The sequence below is a fragment of the Peromyscus maniculatus genome, chromosome 7 (genome assembly GCF_049852395.1).
Source record: "Peromyscus maniculatus bairdii isolate BWxNUB_F1_BW_parent chromosome 7, HU_Pman_BW_mat_3.1, whole genome shotgun sequence".
In the NCBI taxonomy this organism is placed as follows: Eukaryota; Metazoa; Chordata; class Mammalia; order Rodentia; family Cricetidae; genus Peromyscus; species Peromyscus maniculatus.
Genome location: NC_134858.1, coordinates 59995897 through 60011915, shown reverse-complemented (window position 1 = coordinate 60011915; position 16019 = coordinate 59995897). Strand labels below are relative to the sequence as shown.

The following is a 16019-nucleotide window of genomic DNA, read 5'->3' as shown; positions in this document are numbered from 1 at the left end:
AGCAGATGTCAGATCCAGAGAAAACAGGCCTGGAGACCGAACGCAGCAAATAACACACTGAAGTTGGCTGTAATTAACATAGTTTCCCTCCCAGCCCCAGAGAACTGTCGGATGTCTGCAGAGGACACGCGAACGCCTCCCTTCAAGAGTAAGAGCCGTAGCTGGACGAAGTCCAGGGCATCTTTCTTAATACCATGCCTCCTCTTCTCTAGGTAGGGAGATTGATCAAAACAGAACTCCATCTTCAAGATTTCAATAGCACCTTGGTAGTTCCAGGCTGTGCTCACCACACAGTCGGAGTGACTTAAAGCAAAACAAAACAAAAGCCCTGTTTGGATCTGGAACTTTCTTGTTCAAAACCTCCTGGAGTCCCCACCACTACCCTACCCTACCCTATCCTACCCTACACACACACACACAAGTCATTGCAGACGGTTTAAGTCACAGGGGAATGCTGGAGCCTGCTCACGAGAGTTGATAGTGTTCAAACTCAAACTGACCAGGGTGGGAAGATCCACACCAGGGTGACTGGCAGAAGAAGGATTCGCTCCCCTCCAGGGCTGGGGAGATGGGTCAGTCGGCAAAGCATTTGCGTCATAAGCCTGAGTGCCTGAATTCAGGTCCACAAAACTCATGTAAAAATCCAGGTATGTGCTGCTCACCTGCTGTGATGGAAGGCAGAGACCGGAGGAGCCCTACAAGCTTGTAGGCCAGCTAGCCAGGCTCCAGGCAATGAGAGATTCTGTCTCAAACCAAGTGGAGGGTGCCTGAGGACTGACATCCAAGGATATCCTCCACACGACTCCACACATCATGTACCGCGCATGCATGCACCCCATTTACACCCACATCTGTACACACACACACACACACACACACACACACACACACACACACACACATGAATTCTCTCCACTTCGTCCTAAGAGACACAATCAGTTGATAAACATCTCACAGCACAGCACTGGAAGGGACTTTTGTCTTTTCTTCTATCTCCTTAGCACCTGGGACAATGCTTAGCACACGCCAGGTCACCATGGTACATTTGTGGAAGATGGAAAGAAAGGATACAAGTGTGAGACACTGACCTGCAACAGAGGTTAAAGGGACTATGCGCACTGTAGTCCCAGGGAAGGGAGAAGCTTAGTAAGCAGATTTGGCCCCAGAAGTCTTAGCTCCACCCTCCGTGGGGCTTCTAGCTTGTGTTGCAATTGTCGGTCAGTCCCTTCTTCTTCCCAGCCCTCAGTTTCCTTTTCTGGAAAAGGTACGTGCTGGAGTAGGTGCCTCAGCTCTAAGTCCTAGCACAGGGTTAACGAAATCCATGCACGCTCACTTCATCCATTCACTCCTGGGGTCACTGTACAGCACCGATGCCGGGTGCTGTTGGCCCAGATGTAATGGCACAGCATCCAGCTTCAACAGCTGTCCTGTGCGCCCCCCTTCCCTGACATACTAACCAGCTCAAAGAGTTTGGTTTGGTGTCCAGGGCCTGGGCTTGGGTCTTGTTTGCCTTGGGTGTGTAAATAAAGAGATCTGTGCATCCAAGATTAGCCTCGGCCGGGGAAGTGGGCAAAGCCGGGCAAACAGCAGGGCAAAGCTGGAGATGGGCACTTTGTGGCAGGGCTTTCCCTTAGACGAGAGGAAGGAGGATAATGAGGGCCCAGAGAACTGCCGGACCACCCTGTTCTGGCTCTTTGAATGTCAACTAAAAAAAGGAGCTGCGGGGCCCTTCCCTTTCAAGCCAGCAGGCTCGCCCAGAAGTGGATGCCCACACCCATCTAGAAAGTTCTCTGGCTGCATAGGGCTCGACATAGATCCACTAGATGCCACTGGCTTGGGTTTCTGGGAGACTTTGAGGAGGGGAAGTTTTGGCTCCCTGAGGCTCGTGTGGAAGTCCTTCTGGGTTTGGGTATGGGTCAGGGTTTTTTGCTTGTTTTTGTTTTTCTCTGTATAACAGCTCTGGCTGTCCTGGAATTTGCTTTGTAGACCTGGCTGGCCTCAAACTCACAACTGGGTATCTGTTAGCCTCTGCAGACCCCGTGACCCCCAAGAGGACAGCTGTCTCCTGAGGGAGCTTCAACAAACCTTCATGGGACAGTCACAGCAGGCAAGAAGTCTCACTGCAGCAATGGAGAACATCTAGGTCCATCTCATAAGAAGTTCCCCAGGCAAACTGGGCGCCTCACAGCTTCTAAGTTCTAGGGAGCAGAGGCTGAGGGAGATCTGTCCTTCCTGGGGACCGCGTGGCTACACCTGGTGTATCTATGTTGTGGTGGACGAGATGAGTCTAGGTAAAACACGCAGAGATTAGCCAAAGTTTTGTGACTGAAAAAGCAAGAAGGAGGGGCTGGAGGCATGGCTCAGTCTACAGAGCACTTGCTTAGCAAGCGTGAGTCCTGGGTTTGATCGTGGTGTGGTGTAAACTGGGTGTGGTGACCACACCTGTGGCCCCAGTATTTGGGAGGTAGAGGCAGGAGGGTCAGAAGCGCAAGGTTGTCTCTGGCTACATAGTGAATTCAACACTAGCCTCTGCTATATGAGACCCTGGAAAGGGAGGAAAGGGAAGGAGAAATAACAGAAGGGATGCAAAGAAACAAAAGGAAGAGAAAAACCAAGAAGAAGGGTTCCCAACTTGGTCAAACTGTGCTGAGCTTGAGGTCTGTTTCTCTTGATTGACAGCAGTGCTCTGGCCTTGGGAAAGCCCCTCCTAAGCCCCCTTAGAATCAGTCTAGAGTTTGGCCGCATGAGTTCAAACCCCAGGCTGTAGTTTTATCACCTGGGGGATCTTGACTTTGTGACTTCACATCTACATTAGCAAATATTGCCATTGCTACAAGACCTTGAAAGATGGCATTCAGGGTCTCCTAGGGGCGAAAGCAGGGAAGGGGTAGGAGGGCATCTGTCTTTGGGTTGTCTGTAGAGGAGGGTGCAATTTTAGTGAGTGGTAACTAAAATTGGGGCCTTGGTGAGATGGGGACCAGAAAAGAAGTGATAGAGGGTCCCCAGGGAGCGTTCAAGGTGTGGTGGTTTGAGTGAGTAATGTCCCCCACAGGGTCGGGCATGTGAATACTTGGTTTCCAGTTGGTGGTGCTTTGTGGAGAGGTGCAGCCTGGGAGGAAGTATGGAGCCTCTCTTAAAGCCTCACCCTGCTCTCTCTCTCTCTCTCTCTCTCTCTCTCTCTCTCTCTCTCTCTCTCTCTCTCTCTCTCTCCTCTCCCTCTCCCTCTCCCTCTCCCTCTCCCTCTCCCTCTCCCTCTCTCCCCCCTTGGTGCTTGCTGTTAAAGATGTGATCTCTCAGCTTCCTGTGTCTGCTGCCGTGCCTGCCAATTGTCGCCATGCCTTGGCCCAGCCATGATGGACTCTGATCCCTCTGGAGCATGAGCCAGAGTAAACACTCTTCCTTAAGTTGTCCTTGCTCACAGTGTTCTTACCACAGCATCAGAGTAACCAGCACGAAGTAACTAATACAGGCCGTGTCTGGGGCTGTGGGGCCCTAGGGTGAGCTGAAGACAGGGTCAGAAAAGCAGGGGGTCTTCTCAGGTCAGAAAGGAGGGGAGCCCTGGAAGGTTTGCAGCATGACCCAAGCTGACTTATCAGTATCCTTCTGGTTGTGAGGCAGAACAGCCTTCAGAGACAAGGGAAAAGTCGGGGAGACCCGCTAGACACCTACAACACAAGCTTTGGGGACCGCTCCAAGACCTCCTTGTGGTAGCTCCTCGGGCTCTGTCTGCCTCCTGGTCTTAGTCCTCTGGATTGACCAAGGGATGAAAACTTGAAGGGAGGCTTCAGGTCCAGGGTGACATGGGACCAGTCTCCAGTGCAGACGTGGGGTGAGGGGCTAGGTTTAAGATGTGCAAGATAGAGCTCAGGCAGATCCAGACTGAAAAGACATCTGGGTGACAATTGGTCCCATTTGGGATAACGGGCAGGGCCTGTTTCGGGGCCTGCCAGTGCCTCTGCTCCTGGCTGGCTTCACCGTCAGCAGCAGGCACATTCCATGGCTGATGGCTGGCTTGCGGTCTGGCCTGGCTCTTTCCATGGTTCCTTCTGCTCTTTAAAAACCAGAATTGGAGTTCTCTTTAAGTTTAGGGCATGAATCATTGCTTGTGGCCTGGAAGGGGGATGGGGACAGAGTCCCTGTGCTCTTGGGTGCTAGCACTCACTTAAGTGTGTAGGTCCCTGGGGCCAGCTGAGTTCAAACACTGGCCCTACTGGCTTCTGAGCGTTTAGCCAACATGGTCCTGAGTGCCCCTCCACCTACCTCACAAGCCCACCAAGTTCAGAACCAACTCAAGGCCCCCTGTTTGAACCTCCTCACCTCTCTTACTCTCCTCAGGCCGGCAGCCCTGACCCTTTGCCTCTCTTAGGACCCAGCCCTGTGAGACTTCATCTCCTCGCCTCCCTTCTCTTTCATTTGGACCCACACTCATCTCAGGCTCTGCGTCCTCCTGCCTAGGTCACTGCAGCTGTCACTCTCTCCTTCTACCTACTTGTCATTGTCCTGTGGCATTGGCTTCCACCCAGTCCCCTCAAGAAGCTTCTTCCAGCACAGGTTAGAGCATCTCTCTACCCTCCCTCAGATACCTTCAATGGCTCCCATCTACCAAACCCAAATGTTCCAGTCGGCATTTAGGTCCTTTCTCAGTGGCCTAAGCTGGCTGTCCCATTCCCATTGTCTCCCACATCACATTCCCCAGCATCTTGCTGATGGAGCATCAGAGTTGGCCCAGGTCTGCTCTCTAGTACCCGCCTTTCCTGCCGTCAGATTGGTCCTCATCCACAGTCTGCCTCTTGCCTCTGAAACCTGAGTCCTTCATCGGAAGCTCCCTTATAGCCTTTCTTACAGCTTCCCCTGTACCATAGTTATTTATCCCAAATTCTGCCCACTCCTACAAAACCATAATGCTCCTCCAATAAGAGCATTTTTATCTGCACCAGAACATCCAATACAGCATCTAGCTCCCACAGGCTATTGTGTTAGGCTGTCCAGAAGTGATGTGCAAAGCCAGTCAGTCACCCGTCCCATCTTGCCCTCAGATGTCTTTCAGTTTTTCGTGGATGTATAGATTGCTCTTTCCTGAACTCTGCATGCATTGGATGCTGCTGTGGTAGCACCGTGTAAAGGCTGGGGATGCAGGTGATCAGAGATGTACTCTCTGCACTTGTGGTGCTCCCGTGGCAGAAGATGGTCTGACAATCGGAACACTATGAGGTGAGGAAGGACCGGCCTTGGGATCACACAAGTGGGGCCCCCAGACAGTATCTTCAGGGGTCAGTGAGGCTTTCAAGAGGCCTGAGAGTAAGCAGGAGGCAGCCAGGGGGAAGGAGGGAAGGTACAGGGAATGATAGCATGGAGGCTGGAGGCAGTTGGTGTACTGGGGGGGTATGGGGCACCCATGCATATGTTCCTGTGTGCAGGCCATAGCTGGCCATGCAGCATCTGACTGGCTTTGATAGTCTGGGTGCAAACTAATAATAGCAGTAGAGAGCAGAGGAAGGCTTAAAGCTCAGAACAGACAGGCTCAGTTTGTATTTCGATTCCCCCCCCCCCCCCCCCCCCCCCCCCCCGGTATTCGGAGAGGTCTGGATGGATAGGGGCCAAAGGGACAATGACACCTGAAATTGAGGCACTGGACAGATGGCTCAGTTGGCAAAGTGCAGGAGGATCCCTGGAGCTTGCTGGCTAGCCAGTCTAGCCAAATTGGTGAGCCCCAGGCTCAGTGAGAAACTGGTCTAAAAAATAAAAAAGGTACATGGGCCATGGAAATGGCTCAGTGGATAGAGCACTATGCAAGCGTGAGGATCTATAGGTCAGATCTCTAGAAGCAAGGTAAAAGCCAGGAAGGTATAGCAGCTGCTCAGGGGCCAGAGACAGGATCCCTAGGGCAAGCTGGAGAGCTAGACTAGGTAGAGTGGTGAGCTCCAGATTCAGTGAGAGACTCCGCTTGATAAATAAAGCTGGAGAGCAATCAAAGAAGACACCTATGTAAACTTTGAGCCTCCACACACATGCACATACATGTGCATCTGCACACAGTGTGCCACATGCATGTGAGCATGCATAAATACACACATGCATACCACACACTTCAAATAAGGTGGAGAGATTGAGCCGGGCGGTGGTGGCGCACGCCTTTAATCCCAGCACTCGGGAGGCAGAGCCAGGCGGATCTCTGTGAGTTCGAGGCCAGCCTGGGCTACCAAGTGAGCTCCAGGAAAGGCGCAAAGCTACACAGAGAAACCCTGTCTCGAAAAAACCAAAAAAAAAAAAAAAAAAAAAAAAAAAAAAAAAAAAAAAAAAAAAAAAAAAAAGGTGGAGAGATTGAGGAAGACATCTGACATTTAACTTTGACCTCCCCCTCCCCTGCCATGAGCACACAAATACACACAAAGAAAGCTGAAGATGGCCTGGGACTTCAGGGTCCTGGGGCTCCTCTGCTCTACCCACTAGAACACTGCCTCTTCTTGAGGGAGCACTCTTTCCCCAGCCAGTCTGACCTTGGCTTTGCCAGTGCCAAACCCCAGTCAGGGTTTCCTCACTGGGACACTTAGTCCCAGCAGTGCCTGCAACCAGAGTGGGAATGGCCCTCACCAGCTTTGTCCCCCATCTCAACTCCTGCCGGCCACCTCCTGGTGCCCCACCCCGGTGCTACTCATCTGTCTACAGCATCTCTGCCTGGGACCTTCGGCAAAATCAGTCTTCCCAAGGCCCCCTTTGAATTCGCTGGTTTTCCCACCTAGTAGCTGTCTAGCAATCAAATAGTTTATGGCCTCACCAGGGGACACAGGTAGCATGCCATCATTGTATAGTTATTCAGCCATCATTGTATAGCTCTTCAGCCATCATTGTATAGTTCTTCAGCGTCCACCCCAAATTCCAAGCTGCTGTGTCAAGTAGGAGCATGGTTGTATTTCTTGCCAGAGGACTGGCCTGTGGGGGAGACCCGTGTAAGCAAGACTGGCCTGCTGGGTATGTGATTTCAGTGGCTTAGAGAATTCCATACTTGGGTTTGTGCCCTATTTCTTGAAAATGTCCATAGTTTTGAAACAGGCAGCCTTGAGTTTGATTTTGCACGAAGCCCCACAGTTTGTAGAAAGCAAGTCCTGCCGGTATGGTGAATAGAGTGACCCAACTGACAATAGCTTTATCCACATATTATTTATGAGTTTTATCATTTCCACCAAGGACTATGAGAGGCTGTGATTTCCAGGAAAAGAGCAATTCCAAAAGGAGGAGAGAAAATAAAGATGATTTTGTGGCTCCTTTTCTGGAAGGAAGAAGGAATGAGGGGCCTGGAATGTGGCAGACAGAGAAGAGGGGGTGGTAAAGACTGAGAGAGATCTATAGAGAACCCCTTGTGGTCTACAGAGAACCCTCCTGTGGTCTACAGAGAACCCCCAATAGTCCGTAGAGAGCCCCTTGTGGTCTACAGAGAACCCTCCTGTGGGCTACAGAGAACTCCCAGAGATCTACAGAGAATCCCCAATAGTCTACAGAGACCCTCCAGCAGTTTACAGAGAACCCCCAGTGGTCTACAGAAAACCTCCAGTGATCTATACAGAACCCCCCCAGATTCTATAGAGATCCCCCAGCAGTCTACAGAGAACCCTCAGTGGTCTATAGAGAACCCCCACAGTGGTCTGCAGAAAACCCCCGAGCAGTCTACAGAGACTCCCTCAACTCTTTGCAGAGAGCCATTTGAATGGCCTTATCCTACCTGCCTGCCACAAGTGTAGAAAACCTACCAAGCATCACTCCTTAAGATGAAGTATTATTCTTTGTTAATTTCCCCTGATGGGTGTAGCTAATTAGGTTTTAAATCTCAGCCCTGGCTAGAAGACCTGGCCCTGGTCCCCATGTGATCCTGGGAAAATCATGGGAATCACTCAACTATTGCATCTCAGTTCCCCCATCCATCTGAGATACATCACATCTCTGGCCTCTCCTGACACACTACAGAAACATACGGAATGTTCCTTTCAGATTGTTGAGAATGGTACTCGCTAGTCCACTTGTGGCCTTCCTGCAAAGAGCAGGTGGGCCCTGAAAATCACTGTCAGTCATCCTGGAAGTCTGGCTCAGCTGGGTGATGCTGGGAAGAGAGCTAGCTGTCAGCCTCTAATACCTTCCCTGTGTCACTCTGGCATCCTGGAGTGTGTTGCTATGGCAACTCATGTAACTTGCCCCACATGCCACAGGGAAAAATCTCTCTGCCTACTTTTGAGCAGCATCACCCAAGCCCCAGGCTAGGTTTTTCCTCCCAGTAGCATCAGTCTGTCCATCAGAAACAGTAGCTAGGGAAGGGCCTGTCAGACAAGGGGGCTGAGGGGCTGGGCCATGCCCAGCAGACTCCCTGCTTCACCTGAGGTCCACCACTAGCCCTTAGTTCCTTTGGCTCAAGGCACCACTCGGTGGTTAAAATGCAAATGCCTTTGGGTAGGACAGATTGAATTGTCCTCGCTCATTAGCTATGTTCAGCATCAATTAGCTTATTAGGCCTGGAACTCTGAGCAGGTCTTGACTGGGGCAATGGGAGAGACAGTGGGTTATGGGACCACCTGGGCATTCAGTGTTTTGAGTACTTGGAGGCAGGTGATAAAAAGCCCTGGGGAGGGGGGACTGACTCTGATGAACCACCACCTGGGGTGCCTGGAGGATTCTTTATACAGCTGAGAATGGAGGGGAGACTGCCCCATTCCTGGTACCTGCATACTGACCCCACGTCCCCCAAACGGTTCCTTCATAAGAGCATCATACTGTTTCTCTAGGACCCCAAGGCTCCCTTTCTAAAGAGAACACCATGCATGAGTTAAGAGCAGCGGCTTGTGGAGATCCAGCTCAGTGCTTGCTTAGGCTACATGAGGTCCTGAGTTCAATACCACCCCCATACTGGAAAAGAAGAACAGGGGTCCTGGGGATCAGAGAGATCCTGGCACCGCCTTTGGCTCTATGGCTGTGACCTTGGGCTAGCTTTTTGCCTTCTCTCATGGAACCTGGCAATCAAAGCTGACTCCATGAGGACTCCGTGCAGTGTGAGAGGGCTTGCCGTAAACCAAGTGAGAAACGATAAAGTGCTGTGGAGAAAGCTCAGCAGTTAAGAGCGCTGCGGCTCTCCCAGAGGTCCTGGGTTTGGTTCATGTTCACAAGGCTCACAGACAGTTGTAAGATCGGCTCCAAGGAATCTGATGCCCTCTTCTGGCATTTACAGGCACCTCCCACACACATGGCATGGGAGTGCGCGCACGCACGCACGCACGCACGCACACACACACACACACACACACACACACACACACACACACACCGCACGCACGCACGCACGCACGCACGCACACAGAAAAAATAAATGATGAAAATGACCTTACCAGCTCCCGGTGGACAGAGGCTTACACTCTGCCAGGGACCATTTGGTACAGAGAGCACCTATGGATTGCATATGGGCCATTAACCAGAGCATCAGCCTGAGAAGTGGTTATTCTCCTCATTTTACAGTTCAGGAAATGAGCCCCTGGGGGTCCTGCCCATGCTCACCCACCTAGAAGGGATCTGAACCTCGGCAGTCTGGTTCCCCAGCCAGTGTACATGCCGGCTATTGCTGTTCAGTAAGTGGTAAGCAGTAAAGGTTCCAGTGAAAGAGATGGGAGAGAGCAGGGAGGGGCTGGGTCACGTAGACTGCTTCCTCCAGGTGAGATTTCACACATTTTATAACCTAGGTATTGAGGACGTTTTCCTGTGGAAGTTTAATTTATACATGACTCCGGTCTCTATTTTTGTTAACAAATTGCTGGGCATTAGACTGAGACTTGGGTCAATGACGATGGACATCGGGGCTGGGACTGTCCTCACTGTAACCACTGCTCCCCACAGCAGCCACTCCATTCTGAGAGTGTGTAGATGGGATGTCGCTGGAGTTCACAATCTCTTTGGAGGAAGGTCATTTCACAAGGCTGGGGCTCCTTGGGGACACTCAGGTGCAGGGGGAGAAAGGGTAGGAATGGACTGGACATTAAATGGGGTGGAGATATATCTTGTTTGGGATGTGATATGTGTGTTGTTGTGTGTACATGTTCATGAATGTGGGTCTATGTACATGTGTATGTGCAGATGTGTGTAAGATCAGAGGTCGAGGTCAGATGCCACTTTATCTCATTTTACCTTGCTTACTTTTTGAGGCTGAGTCTCACTGAGGGTGGAGCTCTCTGATTCAGCTCACCCCAGCAATTTTCTACCTCTGCCTCCCCAGTGCTCAGATAACAGGCATGGTGGTCCATGGTTTTTTGTTTGTTTGTTTTTAACATGAGTTCTGGGGTATTGAACTCAGGTCCTCAGACTTGCATGGCAAGCATTTACTGATGGAGCCTCTTCCCAGTTCTCAGATGTGATTTTTGACGGTGACGATCCCTTCTCTTTACAGCTACCCTGCAATGATCAACTCTGACTCCAAAAAGAACTTGAAGCTTGCGGAGACACAGCAATACCCCAAATTGGTCATTGTGGAGAGGAAAGAGAGTTCCTCAAATTCCCCAAGTGAACTCCCGTCCACACAGCAAGAGCCAAGCCAATCAGCCCAGAACATAGTTTTAGTCTAAGCAACAGGGACAGGACACTGGGGCAGTGTATGGGGATGGGGGGTGGGGTGGGGGAAATGAATGCAGGGCAGGAGGAGCAAGTTTCTACTCCTGGAGGGGAGAGAGCATGATTCAGAGAGGGCAAGTGGGAGGGGGAGCTGAGTGAGCTCCTTGAGGGCCCCCAGTCCTGTGTGGCTGGAACCCATGAGAAGGCCATGGTTTGCATCTCCTCTTTGAGGGGTGGGGGGACACAGGTATGGTTTCTAAGCAGAAAGAGAGGGAAACTCAGCCTTATTTCCTTGGGAACTCAAGACTCAGCTTGTGGTGACTGAGGGGCTTGGACAAGGGCAGGCAATGTGATCATCATCAGCAGCAGCTCAGTCTCAGCTTTCCGAGCTAACTAGCAGCTAGCATTCCAGCTAGTTTTCCTGTTGAGGGGGACCACCACCCTCAAGGACACCCCAGAGGGGTGCTGGTCCTTCCCCTGCCAACACTGAAGAACTACCTGCACCAAGATCAAATTGATTTTAGGACAGCTTCAGTGCCAAAATATTAAGTCGTTCAGATTGTTCTGGGACCAAGACTTAGGACCAGGTCCTTGCCCGGAGGAGTGGGGAGTCTTGGTTTCTTTAGCGTCCTGGCACATAAGTCTCTGAGTCTCCCGTATACCTCCCTAGACTCCTCCTGTGGACTTGAGCTTGAGAGGGATGTTTCTGAGCAACTTTAGATCCTCAATGATTAGACCCTTGACCTATGATGCGGCTGCTGGAGAGGAAGATGGCTTAGTATGGCGGCACTCACCAAACTCTGGGTAAACTGCTTATTCTGTCTTTGCAACAACTTTACAAATTCTGGTACTATGCCTGCCTTGTAGAAGAGGAAGCCGAGGCACAGGTAGTAATTTGGCAGGGGCAGTAAGGCCTAACTGCAGAATCCAGGTCAATTCCAGACAGCAAGACTCTGGGGCTTTCATTCCCACACTGCCTGATCTTGCCTGATCCGGGGGCCCTCCCATCGGACCCATGTGACTCACTGATAAGGGGTCAAAGTTGATTCTGCCCTAGGGCCACGGAGATGCCCAATGACCCCTCAAACCCTTCCAGTACGCAGAGTCCAGACTAGTCAGGCACTTTTATGGTTTTAAAATGGAAACTGGTGTTGTGGCGTGCATTTGCAAACCCAGGGCTGGGGGTGTGGAGATGGGCAGACGTCTGGGCCTCATCAACCAGCTAGCTCAGCCAGGTTGGCAAGTCCCAGGTCAGTGAGGGACAGTCTCAGGTGGGTAGTACTGGATGATGCCAGGGACAACATCTGACGTTGTTCTAAGGCCTCTACACTTAACTGTACATACGTATAAGCACCCATACACCCTAACACACACACACACACACACACACACACACACACACACACACACACCTGAGCGCACACACACACACACACACACTTGAGCACCCACACACACACTTGAGCACCCACACACACACTTGAGCACCCACACACACACTTGAGCACCCACACACAAATTGTCACCCTTTTGTTCTTTAGTGCCTAGAAATATAAACGGTGTCATTTTAAGTCCCATTCACTCTATGCTTTGTGGGGACCCATTCCTTTTCCAGGAAGCCTCCCTTTACTTATCTGGTGGACACGGAATCTTTCCTGCCTGAACACACATGCAGACCCTAGTTCCTCTGCTCTGTTCACTCCCTCACACCTCTGCTTGCTCTCTTAGTTCTTGCTTTACCCTTCGCCACAGCAGGGCCCAGCCCGCAGGGGCACGTGAGCTCTACTTTCTTCTTGCAAGCAAATGCCCTTCTAGCATTGACTGATATGTTTAATGAATTCCATATTCCCAAACCCAAACTGACCAGACATAACACAGAAGCGGGTTTCTCCATATAAAGGGAGCAATGAGTCACAAATCCTGTCTTGAGAGGTCTCTTAACACCCCCATCCCTCACTGCCCCGCCCCCTTCTGTTGCGCCAATATTAACAGCTACTGATGGAGCCCCACTGTGCGCCCAGCCTCAATCCACCAGACAGCTTCCACAACTCAGAACTCTACCTCCATTGTCCCCACAAGAAACACTTCCAAGAGGTCACAAAGTCTGTGTAGAGTTAGATTCCAGACTCATGCTCTTAGCTTTGGGGTGTTTGTACGTCCCTATTTACTGGGGACACCTGTCTGGAGCCACCCAGAAGCTTTCGCGTCCTTCCTGTGGCTGGATCACTAGTGACTGCAGACAGTTCTTCTCCTAAGTGCACCCCCAGTGGGCTTCTATCCCTGGAGCTTTCTAGAAGCTGCTGCTCTGGCAGCAACACTTTCCCCGCCCCTCCCCCAACCCCCAACCATGTAGGAATGTTTGTTTCCAACTGTGTCCCTGGGATCAGAAGGAAACCCAGCTTGTTTCAAGGGGCTTTTCATCTGCAGGCGCTCCCAGAAGCAGCAAAGGACAGGAGGACACACTTGGATCCCCAGACTGGGATAACCGACCGCAGCTTAGAGAGAGCCACCCGACTGGGTGGGGGTGGGTCTCCACTTGTACTCCCCCCAGGGCACCTGTCCAGCTCCACCACCTCCGTTCCCTCCTATAGGTTTTAGCTAGGACCAGAGCCACTCAGAAAGAACACCAAGGCCGGCAGCCAGTACCCGGCCGGTCGGTTCCTTAGGCTCTGGCTCTGGCCGGATTCTGCCACGCTGTGAAGAGGCCAGGAAAACTTTCGCTAACGGCAGGCTGGCTGAAGCTGCGCTGGGCACCGGCAGTGCGGAGGCCTGAGCCGGGGTACCCCAGGCTTCCAGCCCAAAGGCTTGCCTTTCTTCCCTTCCCGCGGGTGCCGAGGTTCCCGCTGCGCCCCCACACCTGGAGCACATTAAGTGGTGGCGGGCGTTTCAGTGACAGCGGCTTCCCCCCGAATTGCTGAATAATTGCATAATTCCGAGCGCGAGCTGGGGACACTGCTCTTGTCGAGGATCTTTCCCACCGGTCCTGGGCTGAGGGATTGTGCCCGCTGCCTGAGATCCGGCTGAAGAGGGCTTGCCAACGCCTAGCGGCTGAACTGGAGGGACTCAAGGTCTTTCAGGGTTCCTAGTTCTCCGGGCCGCCACAGTCTGGCTCTCCAGACTTCGGGATGCTCCGCCTCGGGTGGCAGGAGAGCTGTCGGGTCACACTCGCTCGGCGCGATCTGTCCCCTTCCCCAGCTGGGGCCTTGGACCCTGGCAATGGAGGGATGCCCGAGTGGCCCGGTGGACACGTGGGAACTTGTTCCCACAGCTGCATCGGGGGGCACCTAAGGTGCTCAGTTGTTCCAGCAGCTAAAGTCGCTTCTTCTTGTCCCAAACACACCAAAGTCCTAGAAAGACTTTCCTCGGCACACCTCCCTCCTTTGCTATCTTGGCGGGACAGTTTAACTGCAGCGGGTTCGTCAGACCTGTGTCCCCAAGTAGTGCCAGGGGAGGCGCGTCTCATCTTTCTCCTCACAGCTGGAGCAGAGGTCCTGGAGGACCAGGGAGCTCCCGGAAGCAAAGGGAGGCGAGGGGGGAAACGTACCTGGCCAGAGGCTGAGTGTCCAGGCCACCAGGAGGCCCCTAGGCAGGTTCATGGCCCGCGACGCGGCGGCGGGTGTCGCGATGGTCGCGGGGCTGCGAGCCAGAGCGACAAGCCACGGTCGGTGCGCGGCCGTCCGGAGCCTGCACTGCTCCCGGGCTCCTGCTCCCTGACAGCGGGCGCAGAGGAAGTGGGAGGGCTCTGGCGGCGGGGAGGGGCGCAGACACGCGGCGGCCCTGGCTCCAGGCCAGTCTGGGCCCCTCTGCCACCTGGGCCAGCAGCAGGCTGCTGCCCCGACGCCCTCCATGTCCCCCCACCCAGCCCCATCTAGGCTCAGGATCATAGTAGATGATGATGGTTCCTGGGAGCCAGCCACCTTGCCGGTGCCGCACCTGCCCGTCCTTCATCCCCAACCAAATCAGGGTCTGCCAGGAAAAGTGAGTTATGGTGTCCATTTTCTAGGCAAAGAGCTGCATAAAGACCATAGGGAACCTGAGATGACCCGGGGCCACTCTGTGACAGGTCTCTTTTGGACAAGTTGGATGGATTCCCCCTCCTCAAACCATTTTGACACACTCCTTTGTCTCCCTGTTTCCTGGGCTTAAAATGTCAAGGCCCCCTGGGCGGTGGTGGCTCACCGCATACTAGAGGCAGAGGCAGGCGGATCTCTGTGAGTTCGAGGTCAGCCTGGTTTATATCGCGAGATCCAAGACAGGCACCAAAACGACACAGAGAAACCCTGTCTCGAAAAAACAAAAACAAACTAACAAACAAAAATGTCAAGGCCACAGTGCTTCTTGGGACCCTGGAACAAATGCAGACTGCCTCCAACTTCCACTGTCCCAGCCTCACACCTAAACAATTCCAAAGTGGCCAGGAGGACCAGGGACCACGTTTGGTGGTCCACAAAGCATCTCTTTGGGACCCTGACACTACTCCCTAGTCACTGTAATCATGGACAGTCAACTTCAATGCACATTTATTGCCTGAGCTTCTAATCAGGTTTTGGGTCACAGTCTGCGCATGTGGAGGCTGGTCTTCTCAGCAAGGAGGACTCGAGGAAGCCAGCAGGGTAGCCAGTATGGGCAGAAGCTAGAGTAGAGAGAACCTTCCCAAGGCCTCAAGTGGATCTGCAGACACGGCACATGAAATACACTTGTCTTCACTGTATTTCACACACACACACACACACACACACACACACACACACACACACCACCACCAACAACAACAACAACAACAAACCCTAAATGACAATTAATGTATTTGTTTGCTCTCTCTCTCTCTCTCTCTCTCTCTCTCTCTCTCTCTCTCTCTCTCTTCTCTCTCTCTCTCTCTCTCTCTCTCTCTCTCTCTCTCTCTCATATCTTGATTTGTGAGGGCACTTAGCCACCCCCCACCCCCACCCCCTCACACCCCCATACCTCCACATCTCTACACCCTGCCTTCATGGGCAGAAGAGGTTAGTGGATGGATGGACAGATGATGAGTGCAAAGGATGTGGAGGAGCAGAGAGGGAGGGTGCCAGGGAGAGATGAGAAGGGTTCCCCAGAAGAGTGGGACGTTCAGGGAGGGTCCTCGAGGAAAAGTTGCATATTGAGAAAGTCCACCATTTGCAAAGGCTGTTTTCATCCTGGGGGAGGGGAGAGAGAGAGAAGAAGAAGAAGGAGGAGGAGGAGGAGGAGGAGGAGGAGGAGGAGGAGGAGGAGGAGGAGGAGGAGGAGGAGGAGAAGAAGAAGAAGAAGAAGAAGAAGAAGAAGAAGAAGAAGAAGAAGAAGAAGAAGAAGAAGAAGAAGAAGAAAGGAGAGGAAGGAGGGGAGAGGAGGAGGCACAGTCTTAGGGCAGAACCAGAATCAGTGTTCTCAGCCTCAGAGCCAAGTTTCAGAAAAGGATGCTATGATAA

General features: G+C 52.4%; 1 protein-coding gene across 1 annotated transcript in view; it reads right to left on the bottom strand.

Moving 5' to 3' along the window:
* Itga11 (integrin subunit alpha 11) overlaps positions 1-14266 on the bottom strand; it is a 107950-nt gene extending 93684 nt beyond the window's left edge. The window contains exon 1 of the mRNA XM_006971452.4: positions 14120-14266. Coding sequence (XP_006971514.1) covers positions 14120-14171 — 52 coding nt within the window. The 5' untranslated portion in view covers positions 14172-14266. The remainder of the gene's footprint in view (positions 1-14119) is intronic.
* Between the last annotated feature and the right edge of the window lie 1753 nt (positions 14267-16019).